General features: G+C 35.0%; 3 protein-coding genes across 3 annotated transcripts; all 3 read left to right on the top strand.

The window, feature by feature from the left end:
• The first annotated feature begins 10,346 nt into the window (after positions 1 to 10,346).
• Positions 10,347 to 15,273, top strand: LOC102620352 (uncharacterized). Its single transcript, XM_006475122.4, has 3 exons — positions 10,347 to 11,091; positions 11,769 to 11,900; positions 13,290 to 15,273. Exons 1-3 carry the CDS (start codon positions 10,696 to 10,698, stop codon positions 14,859 to 14,861), a joined length of 2,100 nt encoding a protein of 699 aa, XP_006475185.1. The 5' UTR covers positions 10,347 to 10,695; the 3' UTR covers positions 14,862 to 15,273.
• An 889-nt stretch (positions 15,274 to 16,162) lies between these two features.
• LOC107176536 (receptor-like protein EIX2) lies at positions 16,163 to 19,242 on the top strand. Its single transcript, XM_052433196.1, has 2 exons — positions 16,163 to 16,925; positions 18,000 to 19,242. Exons 1-2 carry the CDS (start codon positions 16,236 to 16,238, stop codon positions 19,155 to 19,157), a joined length of 1,848 nt encoding a protein of 615 aa, XP_052289156.1. The 5' UTR covers positions 16,163 to 16,235; the 3' UTR covers positions 19,158 to 19,242.
• Positions 19,243 to 21,458: 2,216 nt separating this feature from the next.
• LOC102620072 (receptor-like protein EIX2) lies at positions 21,459 to 24,796 on the top strand. Its single transcript, XM_006475121.4, has one exon. It carries the CDS (start codon positions 21,608 to 21,610, stop codon positions 24,704 to 24,706), a length of 3,099 nt encoding a protein of 1,032 aa, XP_006475184.1. The 5' UTR covers positions 21,459 to 21,607; the 3' UTR covers positions 24,707 to 24,796.
• Positions 24,797 to 26,342: the final 1,546 nt, after the last annotated feature.

Here is a 26,342-nt window from a genome sequence, read left to right as displayed (position 1 = left end):
ATTATAATATCATCCTCTCGGAATTTTAACGGATTCAAAAAAGTACGATGCATACAAGTCAGGGGAGGCGTTCGGTTCAGCCCTGCGCAGCCAAAACGGAAGCCCTGAAGAGCGACGTCGTCTCCCAAAGCCGAGCCGAGCCACGAAGCTTAAAAAATCAGATGGCTAAGCCTTCAAGTGTGAAAAGGGTTCGGGACGGAATCTCGCACCTTAAAGTAAGTGTGAACACAAACGGGTGAAAGGAATCTCTCATCAAGGTGCCATAGCACTTTCGCCAGCAAATCCTCTGAAGATGATTATATTAATTATTATGCACTTTAATTTTTCATCAATCTTCTCCTTTTCCATATCACGTGTACGTAGAAAAATTTTGAAGGTAGCAAAATGGCACCAACACTCTTTTAACTAACATTTTTACAAGTCCAATATAAATATTCTTTTTTTTTTTCTTTTCAATCAAACAGTTTTCTATCTATGCAGCGGCATGGACGAAATTTATTTGATTTGCATTGAGGTGGGCATATCGGTTCTATTTTTCTTTTTAATTTTTAATATTTTTTGGATCATTTTTAATTTGTTACAAGACTTTTAAGAGAATTATAAAGTCGGCTGAACAAATCATAGATAGTGATTATAAAATAAACATGTCGTTTTCTTTTTCTTGTTTTGTGAAGTGCCCTAGAATCTTAAAATGATCGATAAGATGGACGAGTGAAGAGATTATAACATTTTGCTTGTTGTTTAATTTAGATTAATATAAGTTTTTAACTCATTTTTTGCGTGCGGTTGGTGGCCTGGTGGGTCTAGCCTAGGTTGGCTCCTAAAGATCAGTTCCACGAACTCTTAAGAGTTACCAAAAAGCAAATTCATGTCCATGCAATAAAAATAATGCATGCTAGCTAAAATCCAAAGCAAAAAATAGGGAGACATTTTTCAGACAGCATTAATGATCTAAAGCTTATGTCATGTTGCACCTGCTTTGTGGGTTCTGTACACGTGGCACCCAATTACAACGGTCGAGACTCCAGATGGTTCCTCTTACAAGTTACAACGATCGTCGATGGTGACTTGGTGTGGCCGCGTGGCCCAAAACATGCAACCTAGCTAAGAGAAGATTTTGTAATTTTTCTTTTCAGTAATAAAATCAAATTTGGACTAAATTACCTTCAAAATGGTTGGAACTCGTAAACCAATATCCCTGATTACTGAAAAGATTGATGAGTAATTGTGCTGCCACTACATTTTTTCTTTCTTCTTATAATAGATGTAACTGTACCTGAATTTTCTTTTTGAAAAAAGAAAATAAATGAACATAACTTCCTTTTTTAAGCAGGGATCATACAAGCACAAGGACTGAATTAAAAAAATACATCAAAATGCTTATCGTGACAAATAATGTATTACAATTAAAAAAAAAAACACGCATGCCAAGGAGTTGCAATTCTATTTAAAGAGATTACTGGTTTCTTCCTTAATGAAATTAATATATACTACTTACTTTCTAATTGTTTTCATAGCAACTAATGACCCAATAACACCAAGATTTTAAAGGATCAGGATCCTCTTTAGATTTGATTTTCATTTGAATAAATTTTTTAAATATGATTGGTGGCTAATAAATTAAAAAGAAAAAGTAGTTAAATTATAATCATCTACTAACACTAGAACATATGTGGCACAAGATCTGTAAAAGACCAGGAGTGCTCAGATCAAGAGAGGATCATGATCCAATTTTAAAGGATAAGAGGGATAAATTAGCTATTTGCCTGATATTTGACTTTAGGAATATAAAATATATCTTTATTATATAAAAAATAACTAAAAGTACAAGAAAAATATCTTATTATTTTTTTATTCACACTAAAACATGTATTTCTTATTTTAGTAATTAAATATTTTTGTTTTAATTTCAAGTTATATGATTTGATTAAGGGATATTATCATTTTAACACCTATTATTTTCTTACATATCACTTTACTACTAAAATTTTATGACAATTACTTTTTTCCACTTAATATTTCAATTTTACTATTTTACCACCAAACCGTTAAAGTTAACATAATTTTTAACAGAAATTATAGTAAAAGCTTATCTTATCCCTAAACTAAGTGTAATTAAAAGTACAAAATTAATTATATACAAAGAAACAATACTTTTTAAAATTGATTATTTTATATATCTAAAATAATTAATTGATAACATTGTAAATATTATACCATTTGAAACTTCTAAAAATATTGAATATATTGAAATTTCTAAAATAGTCTTTTGACATCAATAATTTAGTAATGGAGTTAATTGTTTGGTGGTAAAATGATAAAAACTAAATGTTAAGCAGTAAAAAATTAATTATCAGGAAACTTTGGTAGTAAAGTGATATGTCAAAAGCTATGATGCCGTAAAATAATAATATCTTTTTATTTAATTGTAATAAAAATGAATAAAAGTGTATTTTAAAAATTGAAGGTAATACTGTAAAATTATGGTGACAGACAGATTATTGGGTCTTATGAAAATAGTAAAAGGTAAGTGATATGTACCAATTTTAGTGTAGAGAAACTGACTATCTCTCATCTACTAGATCTTATAAAAATAGTAGAACGTAAGTAATACATATTAATTTTAGTATGGAGAAACAAATAATCTCCCTTCTATTTATAATTGGAGAGGGAGGGAAAAAAATAAATAAAGCTCATCATAAATTCTTAAGGGTATCTATAACAACAGATGATGTGCACATAAGAAATTCATCGAGCTATATATATTTATGCTGGGTAATAAATTATTTTTAATTTGGTGATCCTCTGCCACCATATTCGAGTCTTCCAACTCATATGGTAACAAATTCTCCACCAACATCTTTTGAAAAATCCTCGAAATTTGAAAGCTTTATAGCTGTACAGTAAGAATCAATAATTAAACTATAATAGAAATTTGGGTAGGTATAAAGTGGTGGATAGAGCAGTCACATATATTCTTTTCATATTTATTTTTCAGTTTTTTCTACATTGAGTGGAAAAGTGATTATTTATTATTTTCTATGCATGTCGACGAGCCAGGCAAGTTCCTTAATTAATATATTGCCATTCAAATTGTTTATTGTGTTCCAAATCTACCAACTCAAATAAAAAAAAAACCATGTTGAGTGTTTGACTAATTAAAAACAAATAGATTCAGGTTTGGTGCAGCATATCTGACTTATAATTACACTTAATTATGTGCTTCAAAAAGTTGTAGTAAGAAAAGTCTGAAGGGAATATAGTTAAAATGGTCAAAAATGATTTTGTTTTGACTTGTTTAATTAGGTGGTGGGATACTAGATTTGATCACGCACTTAGCCTACACTACGTATCATTTACTTGCATAGATTCATTTAATTTTAATTATTAGTTATTAGAATACTGAACATACCGAGTCCGCGGTTATTAGTAATCTCATGGCCCATGTCAGCATCATAGCAGCTGTCTCAACATTATTTCTCTAACTGGATTATCAACCTTCCCAAATAACGCACTATGATATCACTTGATATCTTATTTATAAAGCAAAAAATCATCTTAATTATTCACAAAATATTATAATATTATAAGTCAATTAACATTATATATATGTTGTTGGTGTCAGTAGTTTAGTTGATAAACTTCTTTTAAGTTAAATAAAATTATGGCCATTTTAATATTGTGGTTGAGCTACTGTAAATTTTAAATAGTAGCAATAAATTATATAGTAAACAATTATATATATATATAGAGAGAGAGAGAGAGAGAAATGTTTCAGTCCGGAATTTTAAAATGCGGGAAAGCTTTAAAACTGCATGGTTTTAAAGGTTTAAAACTGTAAGTAGGGGTGGGCATATTTTAACCGAACCGATCCAAACCGATCCAAACCGACCATTTGGATCGGTTTCATTAGTAAAAAAACTGGTTTTGGTTTATTGGATTGCAAACCGACATCACTCGGTTTGGATTTCGGTTTGGAAGGATTCCAAACCGATTCAAACCGATCCAATCAAGAAATATTATATAATTACATTATATTCTAAGTTAAGCAATCTAACTAATTATATTTATCATTTTATGCAGATTTTGACAAATCAAAAGTAATTGGGCCATAAGTTTTGACGAACAGGATGCACAATATTTTAATTGTCAAATGTTGCTCAAGTTTATTTTAATTTTGTGAGTTTGTTTTGAATGAACAGGTTAAGAATTTCTTTATTAGGATGTATTATACTGTAAACTCGTATGGATGTATCTTTGAATTGTTATGTAGATATCAAAGTAGATATGAATAATATAAAAGAGGTATCAATTTGGATTACGGACACAAAAAAAATATAATAATTTAGGTAAAATAATATAAAAGAAGTGGGCTTTTAGCTAATAAACTCAAACCGAGGATCCAAACCGATCCAGTCGGTTTGGATCGGTTCGGTTTGAAAAAATTTTAGGTTGATATCGGTTTGAAAATATTTCAAACCGATAAGTTTGGATCAGTTTGAGAATATGTCTCAAACCGATCCAAACCAAATTTGCCCACCCCTAACTGTAAGCCTTTAAAATCGTGTGGTTTTAAATCTTTTCCGCACTTTAAAATCCCTGATCAGAAAATTACTATATATATATATATATATATATATATCTCTTCTTCTTTTTTTTTTTCCACTTCAAAACCACAACAACAAGCCTCCCCAATACTAAACAGAAAGTTTAAAGTCAAACATTACTGGTCGCATGAATGAAGATGAGAATTAAATATCAAGTGTGCTACGCTTAAGTTAAAAAGAGAGAGTTAATATGAAACAAATTATAGATAAATATATAGTCTAAATGCCATAACGATATTAGGTCAAATCAAAGAATAATCGAAGCAAAACATAATCCTAACATGCCTTTGTAAATACGATTGTTGATTTCACATCTCTTCTGCTATGTACTCATTGGGCTTGAAATAAATGGAAACGTTTAAGCATAATGAGTGTAATGGTCCTATGTATAATTAAAAAAGAAAATAGGGAAAAAAATAAAATCATTTACTGTAATATTAGCATATTAACGTTTTTGGAAGGCTCTTTCGAAAAATAATAATAATAATAATAATAGATTGTTTTATTGTAACGAGTAAATTTATACTTATAATAATGTAAAACATCTTTTATTTTTTAAAAAATAAATAACTAAATGTATTGCCCTTATACTATAAGCTTGACTTAATGATTTTCAATATATATTTTGTTAATGACTACTTGAGTTCAAATTCTGAGGAAATAGAAGCTAAAAAATGAATTACTATCCCTATCTTTTAAAAAATAAATATAATAAAAAAGGAAAAGGACATTCAACCCCCCAACGTTTAGGAAAAGAAACAAAAAAACCCCTCAACGTTTCAAAAAAGACTTATAACCCCCTTTCCGTTAATAAACACCGTTTGTTTTAACAGTAAATTAATTTTTAATTTTTAATTACTATTATACCCTTCTAATAAATATAAATTAATATATTGATTTGAGACATGTCACAATTAATAATTTTTTTTAAAACTAAAAACTGAGATACAATTACATTTTTGGCCAAATTATTTGCTATAAATTATACCTTTCTAATGATCAAACCTTTCATATGTGATTATTATTAATAAAATGAAATTTGATTAAACCCTTTTTCTTTGAGGAATCAAAACGATATTATTATTGTTAGAAAGGTATAATTTATAGTAAATAATTTTGGCAAAAAAATAATTGTATCTCAATTTTAAGCTTTTAAAAAATTATTAATTGTGATATATCTCAAATTAATATATTATTTTTTATTATAAGGGTATAACAGTAATTAAAAATTAAAAATAAATTTACTGTTAAAACAAACGGTATTTGTTAACGGAAAGGGGGTTATAAGTCCTTTTTGAAACGTTGAGAGATTTTTTGTCCCTTTTCCTAAACGTTGGGGGGTTGAATGTCCTTTTCCCTAATAAAAAAGTTAAATGTAAGTTATCGAATCACTTTAAATATTCAATTTGACTTTTGTTGAGTATGATTCTAAGCATTGATAACAAGTCAAATACGTGTTAATAAATATCCCAGAACTGATTTAGTTTGCATGTATTCGGTAAAGAGATTAGCTCCCAGCTAAGTGATTGACGTAATGGCTTGAATTGATCTCATCCATTATCGTTGTGTAATGCTTACTTAAATTGATGCCTAAGACAAATCTAAACAAAATTTTTTTGTTTAACTATGAAAATGATGTGATTTTTAAGGTTTGAATAATGTAATTTTTTTTTTTTTTTTTGGGGTAATGAATTATACACATACCTTTGATTTGAAAATTGCAAGATAGTGGTTTCTCTTTCTCATATCATTGCATACTTGAGAATACAAAATTAAATGAATGCGTTTATCTCAAAATAATCATCCTATCTTTTTTTTTATTTTCTTAATAATCTATTCACTACCTTTCTTCAAATGTGGCAATCAATATGCGCATATGAAGAATGAGAACTTCTCTTATCAAAAGTGGCCCATACTTATTTGAGGCCCATAATTGCTAGATGGGCTTAATCCTGGCACTGTAGCTCTTGCTATCTTGATTGCTTCTTTTCCAGTCGTTAGATATTGGCAGCCACATGCTTAAAATTCATAATTAACATCTTGCTCTAAAACCAAAGGTTTTTTTTAATTAAGATTAAATTTTTATGTAAAAAATTGGGAAGAAGGAGAGAGCAACCAACTGACGAGCTCAAAAAGAGACACGCACATACTCTAATGTGTGGGCACCAATTGGTTTCTTAAAACTCATTGAAAGGTCCAAAAGCAAAAAGTAGGATATATCTATGGTCGCTTAATGTCTCCAACGAAGGAGCACTATTAAAAGATTTATCACAATAATAATAATTATAAATTTTTGGGATCCCCTTGCATAGAACTCATATCCTAGAGACTTCTCTTTTATTATATGTGTTATAAGTACCAAGGGGTGGGTGAAATGGGCATAACAAATTTTTCATTTGGGTATGGCCAAGTTGATCATAATTTTGAACCCAATTATTTCTCAGTGTGATCATGACCACTTGTCTCCATTCAACATGGGAACCATCAAACGCAAATTGCCTAACCTAACCCAAAAATGAAAAAAAGTAAGCGAAATAGAAAAATCAAGTGTTTTTTTTGTTTTTGTTTTAAAAGAGTAAAATAAAACAATAATCATGAAGGCTTTGGTGGTTAGTGGTTTATGGGCATAATTATGGAAAATGTAAATTTTTTTTTTTTGATATACTAATTGTAATTTTTTTTCTTTCTAAATACTTTGTGAAACATTAAAATAAAATAAAAAAGTTACTATGTGAAAACTCCTAATAATATTAAAAGACAACGCATAAAAAACAAAAAAAAGTTTTTGCTTTCACGATTTTAATGAGTCTAGACTGTCACACTCATTACTCATGTGGCATCATTTTACAACAATGATACAATTATTGCAATCCATTGTACCCTCCTCACGTATATGTATATATCCTTCCCTTGAAAGGACTTGGACATTTGTTTCACTAATGGTAAATGGTGGCTTCTTGAGGCCCCCACAAACCCATGTGGGCCCAAAAAGTTGTTTGGCCCACTTGATTTAAAAATCCATTAAGATTAGGGGAAATTGAGTCATTGACCCCGAACCGCAATGTCAATTAGTTGTGCTAACGATAATAAAGACGTAATTGTTTTTATAATTAAGATTAATAGCCGCAAAATTGATTGATTTAGTGGCAAATCTGGGTTTAATGAAAGAATAAATTATCTAAAACCAACTAGATCTACGTAAAAATTGTAAAGGCTATAATATTAATCAATTGAGATATTCTTTATTGGCTCAAGAACCAAGTAGAAAACGCTACTTACCCATGTGGGCACATTTCGTCTTCTTCCCAAATGCAATTGCCTAGAATGCACACATGCTAGGTGCTAGGGTGACCAATTCTCATTGCCACGTGGATATCTCATCTACGGCCACGTGGGATCTCCCTCGGATGCCCTCAACAATGGACTAAACAATAGTAGAGAGTAGATCTTGATTTGAGGCCACGAGAATCAATCGGGAAGTTGGATTCTATCCTCTAATGAATAAGAAAAGCATTAATAACAATAATACGATCTAAAATTAATAGGTTGTGTATCCAACTTATATTTGTTCATAAAATTTAATTTAGTGCTAATGATTGATTAAGATTAAACTCAAAACTCTTCAAACAATTATTAGATAACCAAATAGTTTCATTATAGACATAAAATAAATGCGAGTAGATGAAATATTTTAGAATGCTTTAATGACATTTAATTAAGAGGATTGGCACATAAAGCGATTCATTAAAATTTACTACTTCAAGAGATATCATAATATCAATTACGCTAATAGCTGAAAGCGGGACCGTATTGCATGGTGATTAGGGATGGCAATGGGGAGGGGAGGGGAGGGGACCAATCTCCCCATACCCATCCCCGATGTTTTGTATATGTCCCCGTCCCCTCCCCGTCCCCGTCAAAATTGCTTGAGAGAATCCCCATCCCCTCCCCGAATAATAACAGGGGATCCCCGAGGGTCCCCGGTCCCCGAATAATTAATAGTCTAATACATTTTTTTATTTTCGATTTTAAATTAATCATATTAAAATAAACTCATACCGCTATTGTAAGCTCGTAACCAACTTTGACAGCACATTAAGGCCTCCAATGTGCTTGGATGAAGTTTGTTATGGTATGAGCTCACAACTCTACCACTAGTGTTAAAAGCTGATTCAGAAGCAACTGTTGTAATTGGAATTGCCAAAATATCTCTAGCAATTCGAGCTAATGTAGGATACCTATTAGCATTTGTCTTCCACCAACTCAAAATATTAAAATCTTCCATCCGAGATATAACTTTCTCATCCAAATATGAATCTAATTCATCTGCAACAACTGCACAATCTCCATTGTTTACATAATCATTAAAACCTGTCATCCATTTGGTTGCTTTCTTATAAGAATCCCCTGTAGATCTAGTAGAAGAACTACTACCAGTATAATCAAAGCAATAAACAGTTGGTGAAAACTTCAATTAATACTCTTCAACTAATTCCCGGCAAAGGGTGACCACTTTCCCAACATACAACTATTTTGATATTTATTATTTTTAACAATATTTATAATTTTGTTATTTATTTATTAGTAATTTTAAAAATAAAAATAAAATTAAAAATTAAAATGGGGAAATGGGTAGGGGATGGGGATTCCACCTCATCCCCGTCCCCTCCCCGCATAAAAAATTGGGTAAAAAATTTTCCCCGTCCCCTCCCCGAAAAAAAAATTGGGTATAAAATTATACCCGTACCCTCCCCGAATGGGGAAAATCCCCGAGGGTACCCATCCCCGTGGGGATTTTTGCCATCCCTAACCATTAGGGATGGCAAAAATCCCCACGGGGATGGGTACCCTCGGGGATTTTCCCCATTCAGGGAGGGTACGGGTATAATTTTATACCCAATTTTTTTTTCGGGGAGGGGACGGGGAAAATTTTTTACCCAATTTTTTATGCGGGGAGGGGACGGGGATGAGGTGGAATCCCCATCCCCTACCCATTTCCCCATTTTAATTTTTAATTTTATTTTTATTTTTAAAATTACTAATAAATAAATAACAAAATTATAAATATTGTTAAAAATAATAAATATCAAAATATTTATATTATTAAATGCTAATAGGTATCCTACATTAGCTCGAATTGCTAGAGATATTTTGACAATTCCAATTACAACAGTTGCTTCTGAATCAGCTTTTAGCATCGGTGGTAGAGTTGTGAGCCCACACCGTAACAAACTTCATCCAAGCACATTGGAGGCCTTAATGTGCTGTCAAAGTTGGTTACGAGCTTACAATAACAGTATGAGTTTATTTTACATTGTGATTATATTATACAGTTATTAATATTTGCACTTATAAGTTACTTTACTTATATTATTTTCATTGTTTTATAATTATTTTAATAATTTATATTTTGAATGTGACTTTGTAATGGATCAATATTAATGTAAGATATATTTTGAACTTTATTTTTATCTGAATTTTTTATTTTAATATGATTAATTTAAAATCGAAAATAAAAATAATGTATTAGACTATTAGTTATTCGGGGACCGGGGACCCTCGGGGATCCCCTGTTATTATTCGGGGAGGAAATGGGGATTCTCTCAAGTAATTCTGACGGGGACGGGGAGGGGACGGGGACATATGCAAAATATCGGGGATGGGTATGGGGAGATTGGTCCCCTCCCCTCCCCTCCCCATTGCCATCCCTACTAATGGTGATCGAAAAATGACACAAGTTACAACGTCTCTCTGCAAGGCCAACATCAGCAAAGCCAACAAAGCGCGTCTTTGTCCCCACAAACGACGCCGTATGCAACTTCGGTTGACCGTACACATACACATCTATAGTCTATAGCCTATACCTCATACATACACCCACCAAATACATGCAACTGGCTCAGGTCGTTGTCAGAATTCAGAAACCAAAGAGAAACGTTCACTTCTGGGTGTGAACTTTCAGACAAAACACAACACTCAAAAGCACACACAGAACACGGACAAACAAGTTTCCCGTGTTTGCTTTTGTGGTTTTATTTATTTATTTTTTTAATTTAGTTTGTTTAATGGCTGAATCTGGCTCTGGGAAATGAAGATAACGGGGAACTCGCATTATCCGTCGTCGTTTCCGGTGGCTAAGGCGTTGGACCCGAGTTCGAACTTGGATCTTAGGCCAACGCGGAGGAAGACTCGGAATCCGAGCTTGACCCGTTTGAGGAAGCATGGGGCTCCGGGTCAGAGACGGAGCCGGCCCGAGACGCCGCTTTTGAAGTGGAAGGTCGAGGAATATCGGGAGAAGAATCGGAAAGTTGAGGCTGAGGAGGAGGACGATGCTGCTGACGCTGGCCGGAAGACTCGACGGAAAGAGCGGAAGGGGAGGAGTGTCGTGTCCGCTAGGACGCTTGCCGCTGGTCTGTGGCGGTTGCAGCTGCCGGAGAATGTCGCTGGTGGCGCTGGAGAGAACTTGGATCGGTTAGGGTTTCAGGTGAGAAAAAGAGTAAAAAATGAAACTTCTTTGTGTTCTTGCTGGATTAAGATCTGTTGTGTTTTTGTATTTTTAGATGGGGTTTGAATAAAATGGGGTGGGGTTTCGGTAATTATCTGATTTCTTGCTTCCGATTATATAGTGTTATTGCTTTGTTCTGAAGATAAGAGCTTTTTGACAAGTGAGATATATACTGATCTTTGTAGCTCCATCATTGTCATTTTGTGTGTTTGTGATTGCTTAATTTTGAAGGTTTTCTTGTGGTTCTGTGAGAAAAGAAGAAAATGATAACAGCATTGTGCTTCAATTTTTCTAGCAATACCATGGTCATGATTTTGTCGTTATGGTTGTCTTCTGTAGCTGGCTTTATACTTTATGCTATTTTTGAATTATATGACTTTATTTATCAGTATCTATGATTCACTCGGTTCCATATTGGAAAAGCTATGCATTTGTTTGAATGATTTGCGGGAAACTCATGTTGCGTACTCCATTTCTTTTGGGGTGTATTTATTATAAATTTGTCTGCCGCATAAGTCTATGTAAAGACGTTACACGTGTTTGTTTGACTTCCAACATCTTCGTATCTTTTTTTCTCTGCATCTTGTTTTGTGTTGTCCGTTTCTTTAATATGGGTATTTCAATTGTAGAGATTTTATTGTTATGCTTTTCTGTAGCCTGGTGCAGCGCATGCAGCTGTCCCGTTTCATGTTTGTTGCAGTAGTAAAGGACATGGTTCTGAGTCAAAGGATCCTTTACAGAGCCCTAGCTCGTCTGTCTCTGGCATGAAGAATGGATTCTTTTGTAAGGTAATGTTGCTTGACTTTCTTAACTGAACTATTAACTAAATTATTAACTGTCAAGGATTTGTCTGATCCGATGAATATTGAGTGTCATTCATATGGGAATTAACATAAGGTGTACCCTTTTTATCATCTCCTGCACGTGGCTTCATGTCCCGCACTGTGGACCACTTTGGAACCTACATTATGAATTTCCTGATACTCTATTTAAGTCGGTTCCATTAATGGATTGTTTTATTCTGGAATATTCATCATAATTACTGCCTTATAGGATAATTGTTTATTCTGTAGAGAGATTGCATTACTGGTGTCTCCCACATTGTTTTGTCTAAGATTAAAGATTTCCCCAAGTCATATAGAAGTTTGCAAATAAAATCCAACTCAATGATTCATGTGGAAGGAGTTCCTAGTTAAATCACAAAGTTCTGAAAGAAAAGAAAATGAGTGCTGTTAATAAATGAAATGTATACATTTTTTTTTTGGGTGGGGAGAATTTGGTTAGTATTAAATTCTCTTCTTTGCTTCATTGTATCTGAAACATGTGTGGGTCTATGCCGAGAAATGTTTTTCATGACCTCTGGATTTGTATTATAATGGGATTGGTGGTAGATGGCCATTTCTTTATTGAAAGCAAAAAAGGACAGAGCAAATTTCATGTTTAATTTCAAAAATTGCTGACAATATCGTTTTGTAGCTTGTTAATAATTGATACATATGTGTGTCTGTGTGTGTGTGTGTGTGTGTGCACGTGTGTATTTTGGGTGGGGGTTTGGATGGGGATGGGGGGAGGAGGTGGGGGGCGCTGGTTTGTGGTGTGATTAGACTTGTTCATTGTGAATAAGTAGAACATTTCTTTATAATGGGATTGGTGGTAGATGGCCATTTCTTTATTGAAAGCAAAAAAGGACAGAGCAAATTTCATGTTTAATTTCACAAATTGCTGACAATATCGTTTTGTAGCTTGTTAATAATTGATACATATGTGTGTCTCTGTGTGTGTGTGTGTGTGTGTGCACGTGTGTATTTTGGGTGGGGGTTTGGATGGGGATGGGGGGAGGAGGTGGGGGGCGCTGGTTTGTGGTGTGATTAGACTTGTTCATTGTGAATAAGTAGAACAGCCAGATAAAGCTGTTTGATTTGCTTGTATCTTTTATGTGGATGAAATGAGATATTCTAGCCGCAACATGTCAGAATCGCTGAATCCATTAATATTCTCAATTTACTGGTTGACATTATAAACTTGACAAAGCATGAAAAATAGTGGTTGCTGGAATCAAGTTTGATCGTTTAACCAGTGGTTACTAATTAAAAGATGATTGATCTCTAACATTACTTTTCCCTCTTCAATTTGATATGATCCTTATCTAACCAGAGGCCTGTTTTCCTCTTATATAGCTCGAGCCTTCATTTCAGTTTTCCAATCCTGCAATGGAAGGAGCAACAAAATGGAACCCTGTCTGCTTAAAAACACCGGCTGAGGTACGCCAGATTTACAGCCACATGAAGCATCTCGACCAACAGGTAAGTGCTGTATCAATGGTTGCTGCGCTTGAAGCTGAAGTAGAGCAGGCTCGAACTCGCATTCAGGAGCTTGAGACTGAGCGCCGGTCTTCAAAAAAGAAACTTGAGCACTTCTTGAGGAAAGTCAGTGAGGAAAAGGCCGCATGGCGGAGCAGGGAGCATGAGAAGATCCGTGCATTTATTGATGACCTAAAAGCTGAGATAAGCCGAGAAAGGAAAAATCGTCAAAGGATAGAAATTGTGAATTCCAAATTGGTTAATGAGTTGGCAGACGCAAAGGTTTCAGCAAAGAGATATATGCAGGACTATGAGAAAGAAAGAAAGGAGAGAGAATTAATTGAGGAAGTGTGTGATGAGCTCGCCAAGGAAATCGGGGAAGATAAGGCAGAAGTTGAAGCATTGAAGAGGGAATCGATGAAACTCCGAGAGGAAGTAGACGATGAAAGGAAGATGTTACAGATGGCCGAGGTGTGGCGTGAAGAACGTGTTCAAATGAAGCTGGTCGATGCAAAGGTGGCAGTTGAGCAGAAGTATTCTCAGATGAACAAGCTTGTTGCGGAATTGGAGGCTTTTCTGAGCTCAAGAAGTATAAATCCAGATATTCAAGAGATGAAAGAAGCAGAGATGCTTAGACAGGCTGCTGCCTCAGTAAATATTCAGGAAATCAAGGAATTTACATATGAGCCTCCCAACCCAGATGATATCTTCTCTGTTTTTGAAGATGTTAATTTTGGTGAATCCAATGAAAGGGAGATTGAACCATCCGGTGCCTACAGTCCTGCCAGCCATGCCTCAAAAATGCACACAGTAAGTCCAGAGGTCAATGTGATTAATAAGGATAACCTTCATAGGCATTCCAATGCATATGTTGACCAGAATGGTGATATAGAAGAAGATGAGAGTGGATGGGAAACTGTGAGCCATCTTGAGGATCAGGACTCAAGTTGTTCACCAGAAGGGAGTGCCCCATCCATAAAAAATCGTCGAGATAGTAATTTCTCTGGGAGTGTAATGGAGTGGGAGGATAACGGATATGAAGGAACTCCCATCACTGAAATCAGCGAAGTCTGCTCGGTCCCAACTAAATCGTTGAAGAAGGTATCATCCATAGCAAGGCTTTGGAGATCAGGCCCGAACAATGGGGATAACTACAAAATAATCACAGTTGATGGAACCAAGGGCAGGCTTTCGGTTTCAAATGGAAGATTATCTAATGGGAGTCTGGCATCTCTGGATCGGGGGTCAGGTAATGGCGGGCTTAGTCCCTCAGATTTAGGGCAGTGGAGTTCGCCTGACTCGGGAAATCCTCACGTAACTCGAGGCATGAAAGGGTGCATTGAATGGCCTCGAGGTGCCCAAAAGAATAGTTTGAAGGCAAAGCTTCTGGAGGCAAGGATGGAAAGTCAGAAGGTCCAGTTGCGGCAGGTTCTTAAACAAAAGATCTAGTAGTAGAAGTAGCTAGTGAATTTGAAGGGCCAAGCTTGTTCATCAAGGTATGTAAGGATGCCACCTTCTTCTCTGCCAGTCAAAGCTGCTGCTCAAAAGGTTGCCAAAAGAGCTTGTGAATAAGTATGGTAGATGTTCCCATGGACTTGCTTATATGCTGATCTCCAATTTTCGATTATTAATCATGCAATGCCAAGAGTTTTGTCCCATTATGATACAGCCAAAATATTGGAAATAACGACCTTGGTGCAACGTTTGGGTCATCTCTTTGTCAATGAAGAGCTGTAATTTTATCGGTTGGAAGTATAGCAGTTTTCTTTTCTAGTTATGTAGTCTGGGAATCAGAATTGTGCTATTGTGCTGTATCTTTGAAACTCTTGGGACACAATCAATGAAATCAAATTTATGATAAGCGACCGAAACCCATATCTTCCCTTCTCCATGATGATTCACTTTTTGCAATTTGGCCACAAGTTCAATGGTGTGCCGGTGTTATCAACAATGTTGATGGCGCCAAATTGAGCTGTCATGAGGACTCTTTTTTTTTTTTTTTGTCATAAGGTATGTGAAATATTGTATGGGTAACTTTCTCTCTACTGTTGTTACTTTTTGCGCCAATTTTGTTATTATGTATGATCACTTCTTTCATTAAAAATGTAGATAGTTGGTTAGGTTCGGCTGTATTTTACCGCCGTGGCCAATTCAAGAAACGATCTATAACGGATTGTAGGTCGTACTATATTCTCATTATGAAATTAGGTTTTTTAATCAGCTACTTGGATAGATAAAAACGAGGTGTCGTCCATCTTAATTGTTTGACAACTGAACAACAAATGTGAAAGGTCTATATTTCCCATAATCGCATGCGAAAATGTGACATCAAATTACGTTTGAAAAGAAAAAAAAAAACATAAATAACCGAACATGTAACATGCAAGTGCCATTAACTGGAAGTAAAAGTCCCCAGACATCAACTTCGTTATTCGTTGAAACAAAAATCACTGGATCACCTTGTCCTTTCTTTTTTGTTGGTTATTATTAGTTTAGTTTATTATTGTTGTTTCTTTTTCTTGGCAAAGACTTGACTGCAGCTTATTGTGTTAATAGGATAGTAGGTATACCCTCTTACTAAGACCGAGTCATACAAAGCTGAAGCTCAATATTGCCGGTCCAGATTGGCCACTTATATATATATATCTCACTTTGTGTGTTTTACTAGACAATTTTCATCTGAACTCTGAACAATAGTTTAAAATTGCTTCTTGGATTCTTATAATTAATTTCTAGCAGCAATCTGTAGTATATTCTATTCCAAATTAGATAGACGTACACGTTACATGGTGCAACACTTGGACATTATTAATAGCGAACAATATGACAACATTTTCATTAATTATAAGTGTATTTCCTTTTTCTTATAATTTCCATTCACAGAAAATGAAACCAAACAAGAGGGTTTTTGTTGGCCTTATTCTCGTAGAGTTATTTGCTATAGCCACCATGATCAACATCAGCCTCTGCAATGGCACCTCTTGCATAGAGAGTGAGAGAGAAGCACTTTTAAAGTTGAAGCATGATCTCAGAGATCCTTCACATCGCCTTGCCTCTTGGATTGGTGATAATGGAGATTGCTGTAAATGGGGCGGTGTCTTGTGTGGCAACTTCACCGGCCATGTCCTTGAGCTCAACCTCCAAAATCCTTTCAGTCCTGATGATAATGAAGCTTACCAGAGGTCCATGCTGGTTGGTAAGATAAATCCCTCTTTGCTTGAATTAAAGCATTTGGTTCACTTGGACTTGAGTGGTAATGATTTTCAGGGAATTCAAATTCCAAAGTATCTTGCTTCTCTTGTGAACCTAAGATACCTCAATCTTTCTCAAGCAAGATTCACAGGAATGATTCCTCACCAACTTGGAAATCTGTCAAATCTGCAATATCTTGATCTCAGTGGGGTTTATTTCGAGTTACACGCGGAAACTATTTCATGGCTATCCGGTCTTTCTTTGCTAGAGCACCTCTACATAAGTTTTGTGAACCTCAGTAAAGCCTCTGATTCATTACTGGTAATTAACTCACTCCATTCTCTCAAAGAATTAAAGTTGTCTTTCTGCGAACTCCATCACTTTCCTCTATTGTCCTCTGCAAATTTTTCCTCCCTTACCACCCTTGATCTTTCCGGAAACCAATTTCAAGGTCAAATCCCCAGTCGACTTGGAAATTTGACATCTCTTAAACATCTGGATTTATATTCCAACCAGTTCAATTCTGCAGTACTTGGCTGGCTGTCTAAGCTTAATGATCTTGAGGTCCTCTCTCTTGAAGATAATAGATTGCAAGGTGACATTTCGTCACTTGGTCTAGACAACTTGACTTCTATACAAAAACTCCTCCTCTCCTGGAATGATGAACTTGGAGGAAAAATTCCAACATCATTTGGAAAACTCTGTAAGCTGACATCATTCTCTATGGCGTCTACAAAATTGAGTCAAGACATATCAGAAATTTTAGGTATTTTCTCCGGATGTGTTGCATATGAACTAGAGTCACTCTATTTGAGAGGTTGTCAAATTTTTGGTCATTTGACCAATCAACTTGGGCAATTTAAAAGATTGAACTTTCTTGGTCTTTCAAATAACCAGATGGACGGTTCTATTCCGTTGTCTTTGGGGCAAATGGCAAACTTGGAATCTCTAGATTTGTCCAACAACAAGTTGAATGGAACTGTTTCTGAAATCCACTTTGTCAATTTAACAAAACTGGTTTCGTTTCTTGCGAATGCAAACTCGCTAATCTTCAAAATCAATCCTAATTGGGTTCCTCCATTTCAACTCACAGTTTTGGAGTTGAGGTCATGTCATTTAGGGCCTCGATTTCCTTTGTGGCTTCAATTACAAAAGAAATTAAATGATTTGGATATATCCAGCACAAGAATCTCAGACAAAATTCCTCGTGCGTTTTGGAATTCTATTTTCCAGTATTATTATTTAAATGTCTCTGGTAACCAAATCTATGGTGGGGTTCCAAAGTTTGACAGTCCATCAATGCCTCTTATTATCACACCATCCTTGTTGTTGGGTTCAATATTCGATCTTTCCAATAATGCTTTATCGGGATCCATTTTCCATCTCATATGTCAGGGGGAGAATTTCTCAAAGAACATTGAATTTCTCAAACTCTCCACAAATCATTTTTCCGAAGGCATCCCTGATTGTTGGATGAATTGGCCGAGGCTGCGTACGTTGAACTTAGGCAACAACAACTTCACCGGTAGCCTTCCGATGTCTATTGGTACTTTAACTTCTCTTAGGTCTTTGAACCTCCGAAATAATAGATTGTCTGGAGTAATACCAACATCGTTTAAAAATTTTTCAATTTTGGAAGCACTTGACGTGGGTGAAAATGAACTTGTCGGCAGTATTCCGACTTGGATAGGAGAAAGATTTTCAAGATTGATGATTCTCATTCTTCGATCAAACAAGTTTCACGGCGATTTCCCCATTCAACTTTGTCGTCTAGCTTCTCTACAAATTTTAGATGTGGCTTATAACAGTCTCTTAGGGACCATACCGAGATGCATCAACAACTTCTCTGCTATGGCGACAGCGGACTCATCTGATCAAAGCAGCGATATATTGTATGCCTTTTCAGGGGACAACAAAATTGTTGAGGATACATCGCTTGTGATGAAAGGGTTTTTGGTTGAATATAATTCCATTCTTAATTTGGTGAGAAGCATTGACATTTCCATGAATAATTTCTCTGGAGAAATACCTGTAGAAGTGACAAACCTTCAAGGATTGCAATCATTGAATTTATCTCACAACTTATTTACCGGAAGAATTCCTGATAATATTGGTGTTATGAGATCAATTGAATCCCTCGATTTCTCAGCAAACCAACTTTCAGGTCAGATTCCTCAAAGTATGTCAAATTTGTCATTTCTGAATTACTTGAACCTATCCAACAATAACTTGAATGGAGAAATTCCTTCAAGCACTCAATTGCAAAGCTTTGATGCATCATCTTTTGCCGGCAATGACCTATGCGGAGCTCCACTTTCAAGTTGTACTGAGAAGAATGCACTTGTAACTGACGATCAAAATAGAATTGGAAACGAAGAAGATGGAGATGAAGTGGACTGGACGTTGTATGTAAGCATGGCACTTGGATTTGTGGTGGGATTTTGGTGTTTCATTGGCCCTTTACTCAGCAACAAAAGATGGAGGTACAAGTACTTTCATTTCTTAGATGGAATTGGTGACAAATTTGTCTACTTTGTAAGAAGATGTTACTAGCATCTTTCATCTTTGAATCTATCCTTTTATGTATTTCACTTTCGTAACTGAAAACATTTATATAGGTGCTCTGCTTTTCTGCGTTTATTATTTATAGCAGTACAAAGTTTAAATAAAATGATACATGAACTTTTTGAGTCACTCAAGATCATTGAAGGTGCCCAAGCTTACTGAAGTGTTCCATATACATATTATGATCCAAGATATTTGAGATAACGACCTTGGTTCAACATTTGGGTCATCTCTTGTCAATAGCTGTAAAACATTTTTAATGTTTAGAAATGTTTATATAGCAATTTTCTTTTCTAGTTATGTAGTCCAGGAAATAGAATTGTGATATTTGTGCTGTATCTTTAAACTCTTGAGGACACGATTAAATAATCAATGACGGCATTGCACGGTTCCAATTTCGCCGCCATGCCCAATTTAACCGACGATATCATGTGATAAGCAATGCAAGTCGTGCTATCCTTTTATAAAAGTGGATGGCAAGTCGCACTCGCATTTTTAAGAAAATATGATGTCGGCTCTTTAATCAAATAACAGACGAGATGTCGTCCACCTTGGTTATTTGACAAACACAAGAACAAATGAGAGTTGAATAATTTGACAAAATTTGAACAAAATGTAAACTGATCAAATCATCCATTGTTTTATTACAAACTGAATAATTGATTACTTAACATCAAGTACATTTTTTGTCTTTTCATAATTGCAAAAACTCTTATCAGTTCACTTTATCACTCTTCACTACCGTGTAGAACCCAGTTGCAATATAGCTGTGTTGAATAATAACTTTAGTCAAGTAACTACCTCTGCTGATGTGGCAGCTGAGTCAGCAAGGTTGTTATAGTTAGTTTCAGAATCTGTTATTTAGTTAGTAATGATTGTTAATCATTTGTAATCTTTGCTCATTCTTTACACGTGTGTTGACAAATCCAGAATGTTCTAGTTATCAGTATATAAACTCATTGTACTCTCAATTCAGATCAATGAGAAACAAATGAATTGTTCTACAAAATACTTTCTCAGAGCTTATTAAATTTTCTTTCAGTTACTCAGTAACCAAACAACTTCAATTAGCTCGATCTTGTACGCAAACTGTAAGGTAATTTGCCTTACAAGTGCAAGTGCAACGTCATCTAGAAATCCCCGGGCAATGCTCACTTTGATAAAAGTAATTTGACAATATTTGGACAAAAAGGAAAAACGATCAAACCATCCCTTGTTTTTTGAAAATTGATTACTTAACATTGAGTACGTTTTTGGCTTTTCACAGTTGCAAAAACTCTGAAATATAAATTCACTTTATTACTATTTGCCATTGTATACAACCCCGCTGCAACTTACTTAGATCTTGTAAACAAACTATAAGGTAATTTGGTCTTTTCCTATATTTTGTTAAATTTTGTAAAAAGTGAAACTATTTGAAATTTTAAAAATTAATATTTTACCTTACAAACCTCCTTAAGTGCATAGAACTTATTTAATAATTATAAGTGCTTATTTAATCTCATAAACTTTTATTAAAATTTTTGTTTTTAATATGTTACGGGTGGTAAGTCAAACTGTCTTTTTTCATAAAGTGGATGGCAGGTCGATTCTTTATTTAGGTAACAAACGAGATGTTGTTCACCTTATACAAAATAATCCATATAAAACTGATGAAACATAATCTCATTGCATGATTTAAGCTTTTAAAAGTTAAGCGACAAATTAGAATAGACGTTGTAACGTTATAACAAAAAATCCATAAAATTGACATAGGATAGTTTCATTTGATGACTAGGCTTTTAAAATTTATGCAACAATTTAGAGTAGATGATGTAACATTAATATCAAAGAGTTCAATTAGAGTTTAATTTTATTCTTTTTTGAATCAGCTAGCAGAGAAAATGATCAAAACGTCTCTGTCGATTTAATAAATTAATAATTTTCCTTCTCATTTTAGAACTCATCAAAACTTCTCATTTTTGTTAAAGAGATTATGTTAATCTTTAACTTTTGGTTTCTTTTACTATTTTATCACTAAAATTTGTTTCATGATTGAAAATTTATTTTACTGCTTAGTTGTTAAACTTTTTTAATAATTATTTTAAAAGGCAAGGTTGCAGGGATGGGTAATTTCGACAAATCAAAAGTGGGATTATGAGTATTTGATCATTTTTCGATAACGCGTTAATTCAAGGTCCCTCTGAAAGAGGCGGAGGTTAGAAAGATCAAAGTTTTATAATTTCCATAGAGGGACCTACCTCAATTAATGACTCATTTGGGATGATTTTTCTAAAAGCGAAAAACGTGCATTATATGACAAAATTTCTAATATCATTGAACTTTCTGGCAATCTTGAAGAAGAAAATTAAGGTCTAGCAGCTATTTTTCCAAGTTGCATGCTCCGAGAAGTTGAGACAACACAAGAACCCTATAAATAGCCTGGAATTACAAGTGTCATGCACGCACATTTCCTCCTTGTTTTCTTTCTGAAGATTGCCTTGCCTCAAAACCAATTAATCATGAATATTGTTGTTTCTTTTGTTTTGCTTGAATTGCTTGCCGTAGCAACCATCAGCCTCAGCTTCTGCGGTGGAGCAACTTGCTTGGGACATTGCATCGAAAGTGAGAGAGAAGCGCTTTTAAAGTTCAAGAAAGACCTGAAAGATCCTTCAAACCGGCTAGTCTCTTGGAATGGCGCCGGCGACGGAGCTGACTGTTGCAAATGGTCTGGTGTTGTCTGCGACAACTTCACTGGCCATGTCCTTGAGCTCCGTCTTGGAAATCCATTGAACCATCCTATCAGCTATCACACATCCCCTGCCCAATATTCCATCATCTATCGCACATACGGTGCCGAATATGAAGCTTATGAGAGATCAAAGTTCGGAGGTAAGATAAACCCCTCTTTGCTTCATTTTCAGCATTTGAATTACTTGGATTTGAGCGGTAATAGTTTTGGGGGAGGGATCCCAAGATTTCTTGGTTCTATGGGAAAGTTAAAATATCTTAACCTCTCTGGAGCTGGATTCAAAGGAATGATCCCTCATCAACTTGGAAATCTCTCTAAACTACAATATCTTGACCTTGTTGAAAATTCTGAATTATATGTTGACAATTTGTCATGGCTACCTGGTCTTTCTTTGCTTCAACACCTTGATTTAGGTGGTGTGAACCTTGGCAAAGCCTTTGATTGGTCATTGGCTATAAACTCACTTTCTTCTTTACGAGTATTGAGGCTGTCCGGTTGCCAACTCGATCACTTTCATCCACCACCTATTGTCAATATTTCGTCAATTTCCGTTCTTGATCTTTCCTCCAACCAATTTGATCAGAACTCTCTGGTTCTTAGTTGGGTTTTTGGTCTTAGTAATTTAGTCTATCTTGATCTAGGTTCTAATGATTTTCAGGGTTCAATACCCGTCGGACTTCAAAACTTGACTTCTCTTAGACATCTAGATTTAAGTTACAACGATTTCAATTCTTCAATACCCAATTGGTTGGCTAGCTTTAGCAATCTTGTCCACATTTCTCTTCGGTCAAATAGCTTGCAAGGTTCAATTACAGGTTTTCTGGCAAACCTATCTGCGTCTATAGAAGTTCTTGATTTGAGTAGCCAACAGCTTGAAGGTCAAATTCCAAGATCTTTTGGAAGACTATGCAACTTAAGAGAAATTTCTTTGTCAGATGTGAAAATGAGCCAAGACATCTCCGAAATTTTAGATATTTTTTCAAGTTGTATCTCAGATAGACTGGAGTCGTGGGATATGACTGGTTGCAAAATTTTTGGTCATTTGACAAGTCAAATTGGGCATTTTAAAAGTCTTGACTCACTGTTTCTCAGTCACAATTCTATTTCTGGTCTTATTCCATCGTCTCTAGGAGGACTTTCGTCCTTAGAACGTGTAGTTCTTTCAAATAACACGTTGAAAGGATATCTCTCTGAAATTCACCTTGCCAATCTCTCAAAATTGGTGTCTTTTGATGTATCTGGAAATGCATTGACGTTAAAAGTAGGTCCTGATTGGATTCCTCCTTTTCAACTTGAAAAGTTAGACCTGCAATCTTGTCATTTAGGACCTACATTTCCATTTTGGCTTCTCTCACAAAACGTCTTGGGATATCTTGATATCTCCAGGTCAGGAATTCAAGATACCGTTCCAGCTAGATTTTGGGAAGCTTCTCCCCAACTTTACTTTTTGAATTTCTCCAATAGTCGAATTAATGGGGAGATTCCAAATTTATCCAAGGCCACTGGTCTTCGGACAGTTGACTTGAGCTCGAACAATTTATCAGGCACACTGCCTCTTATATCCTTTCAATTGGAAAGCATTGATCTATCCAACAACGCGTTCTCAGGATCTATTTCCCCTGTCTTGTGTAATGGAATGAGAGGAGAACTGCAAGTTCTTAATCTTGAAAACAATTCTTTTTCTGGAGAGATACCTGATTGTTGGATGAATTTTCTGTATTTGAGAGTATTGAATTTGGGCAACAATAATTTTACCGGTAACCTTCCACCCTCCCTGGGATCTCTAGGTTCTCTGACATTATTGCATCTTCAGAAAAACAGCCTCTCTGGAAGAATACCCGAGTCACTCAGCAATTGCAATAGGCTAGTATCTCTTAACATGGATGGAAACCAGTTTTCTGGAGACATTCCAACGTGGATAGGAGAAAAATTTTCAAGCATGGTTATTCTTAATCTTCGTTCAAATATATTTGATGGCCAGTTTCCAACAGAGCTTTGTTTTTTAACTTCTCTCCAAATCTTGGACCTCGGTTACAACAATCTCTCTGGAGCCATACCAAAATGTATTAGTAATCTCAGTGCCATGGTGACAGTTGACTATCCTTTGGGCGACACACATCCAGGCATTACTGATTGTTCGCTTTACAGAAGTTGTCTACCCAGGCCCAGGAGTTTTAGTGATCCTATTGAGAAGGCATTTCTGGTGATGAAAGGGAAAGAGCTTGAATATAGCACCATTCTTTATTTGGTGGCACTTATAGACCTTTCGAAAAATAATTTCTCTGGAGAGATTCCTGTAGAAGTGACAGATCTTGTAGCATTGCGGTCGCTGAATTTGTCATACAATCACTTCTCTGGAAGAATCCCCGATAGTATTGGTGCCATGAAGTCAATAGAGGTCATTGATTTCTCGAATAACCAGCTTTCTGAAGAAATTCCACGGAGTGTCTCAAACTTGACGTTCTTGAATCTTTTGAACTTGTCCTATAACTACTTGTCAGGAGAAATTCCTACAAGCACTCAGCTACAAAGCTTTGATGCATCTTGTTTTATCGGTAATGATCTGTGTGGATCTCCTCTTTCTAGAAACTGCACTGAGACTGTTCCAATGCCTCAAGATGGAAATGGAGAAGATGATGAAGATGAAGTGGAGTGGTTCTATGTAAGCATGGCTCTGGGATGTGTGGTGGGTTTTTGGTTTGTAATAGGTCCTTTAATTGTCAACCGAAGGTGGAGGTATATGTACTCTGTTTTTCTTGATCGGCTTGGAGACAAATGTAGCACTGCTATAAGAAAATTTAAATAGTTTTTTTTTTTTTTTGGTGTCTCAAGCTATGTTTTTTTTATATGTAATTTACTCATCAGCGAAATAATGGAAGAGATTTGAGTTTTATGCTAGTTTAATTTATTTAGAAAATAGATGTGAAAGTCTGCAAAGTGAATAAAAAAAAAAAATTACAGGCCTAAGTTCCAATAACTTTTAAGTTGTGATGGCTAAGTGTAATCCAGCAGGGAAAATGGAAACTTTTACAGTAAGTACCTGTCCTGCACGTAACAAACCCTATTTTTGGAAGGAGACAAGTTAGAAATATCAAAGTTTTAAAGTCTTCCACAGAGGGACCGAGTCCAGTTAAATATCTTTGAAGTTTCTGGCAACGATGCAGAAAATGAGGTCACAAATCACAAATGGATGTTGCCATAATTTGAGATAAGCAGCAAGTGGAATCATAAAGCATATTTCGTGTTAACAAAATATGCTTTATAAGTAGATTGCAGGTGCAAATCTTCCCATTCATATATTCACATGTCCTTGTTCTTACAATTTTAATTCTAAAAGTCGTTTGGCATTGAAACCAACCATGAACGTAATTATTACCTTTCTTTACCTTAAATTGGTTGTCATAGCAACCATCTGTTGGGAAATTAACGGTTCCCTTCTAAGATCTCCACAAGCAATATACCAAGTAAAAAATAATTTTAAAAATTAAATGGAGAATGACGCCTATTACACAATACAAAATTCACGTGGAAAACTCTAAATTTTAAGGCAAAACTCATGATAACAGAGAAAAATGTATTATATGGAAAATTGTTACAACCACACTCTCCATAATTTTCCTCTCACTCAAAACCTTCTTGTAATAAATTTCAAGGTCCAATCCCCAATGGACCTGAAAACTTGTCATCCCTTAGATATCTTGATTTATCTGACAATCAATTCAATTCTACAATACCTGAGTGGATTTCCAGGATTAATTGTCTTGAGTAACTTTCTCTTGAGTTTAATAATTTGCAAGGTACGATTTCAAGTGGTCTGGGAAACTTGACCTCTCTAAAACACTCAATCTCTTATAATGTTCTTGAAGGGAAACTTCCAACTTCATTTGGTAGACTTCGTGAGCCGAGGTCAATCTCTTTGTCATGGGCAAACAAGAGTCAAGAGATATTAGAGATTTTTCATAGCTTTTCAAGAGGTATGTTTGATGGCCTAGAAGAGTCATATGTGGTTGATTGTCAAATATTTGGTCATTTGACCGATCAAATTAGCCAATTAAAAATCTCAAAACTCTGCATCTAAGTGACAGTTTTATCACTGGTTCTGTTCCATTATCGTTAGGAGAATTATCATAACAAATTGAATGGACATCTTTCTGAAATTCACTTTCTTGTTTTTGTTACAACGGAAACTCAATAACATTAAATGCCAGTCTTAATTGGATCCCTCCTTTCCAAGTTCAAGTGTTATATTTGTTGAAAAAATAGCATAACATACTATTTTGAGAGCACATTTTGAGTGGGTTCCACTTAACGAAAGTGAAAAATATTGTGAGGTTCGGATTCTACTCCATTGATACTTCAATAGTATAATTTTATTTTCTCAAAATGGTGCTTAGGTGAATGAGAAATTGTCTCTTAAAGTTCACTCTTGAAGTTGAAAATTT

This window comes from Citrus sinensis, chromosome 9, assembly GCF_022201045.2.
Source record: "Citrus sinensis cultivar Valencia sweet orange chromosome 9, DVS_A1.0, whole genome shotgun sequence".
In the NCBI taxonomy this organism is placed as follows: domain Eukaryota; kingdom Viridiplantae; phylum Streptophyta; class Magnoliopsida; order Sapindales; family Rutaceae; genus Citrus; species Citrus sinensis.
The sequence above is the reverse complement of the archived record's forward strand: the minus strand, read 5'-3'. Positions and strand labels throughout refer to the sequence as shown.

Bases quoted from the DNA above. Each gene is read 5' to 3' on its own strand.
- LOC102620352 (XM_006475122.4), top strand. From the start codon at position 10,696: ATGAAGATAACGGGGAACTCGCATTATCCGTCGTCGTTTCCGGTGGCT. The intron at 11,092-11,768 runs GTGAGAAAAAGA...GCTTTTCTGTAG, and splicing joins TGGATCGGTTAGGGTTTCAG to CCTGGTGCAGCGCATGCAGC. The intron at 11,901-13,289 runs GTAATGTTGCTT...CCTCTTATATAG, and splicing joins AGAATGGATTCTTTTGTAAG to CTCGAGCCTTCATTTCAGTT.
- LOC107176536 (XM_052433196.1), top strand. From the start codon at position 16,236: ATGACAACATTTTCATTAATTATAAGTGTATTTCCTTTTTCTTATAAT. The intron at 16,926-17,999 runs GTAATTAACTCA...CTCATATGTCAG, and splicing joins AAGCCTCTGATTCATTACTG to GGGGAGAATTTCTCAAAGAA.
- LOC102620072 (XM_006475121.4), top strand. From the start codon at position 21,608: ATGCACGCACATTTCCTCCTTGTTTTCTTTCTGAAGATTGCCTTGCCT.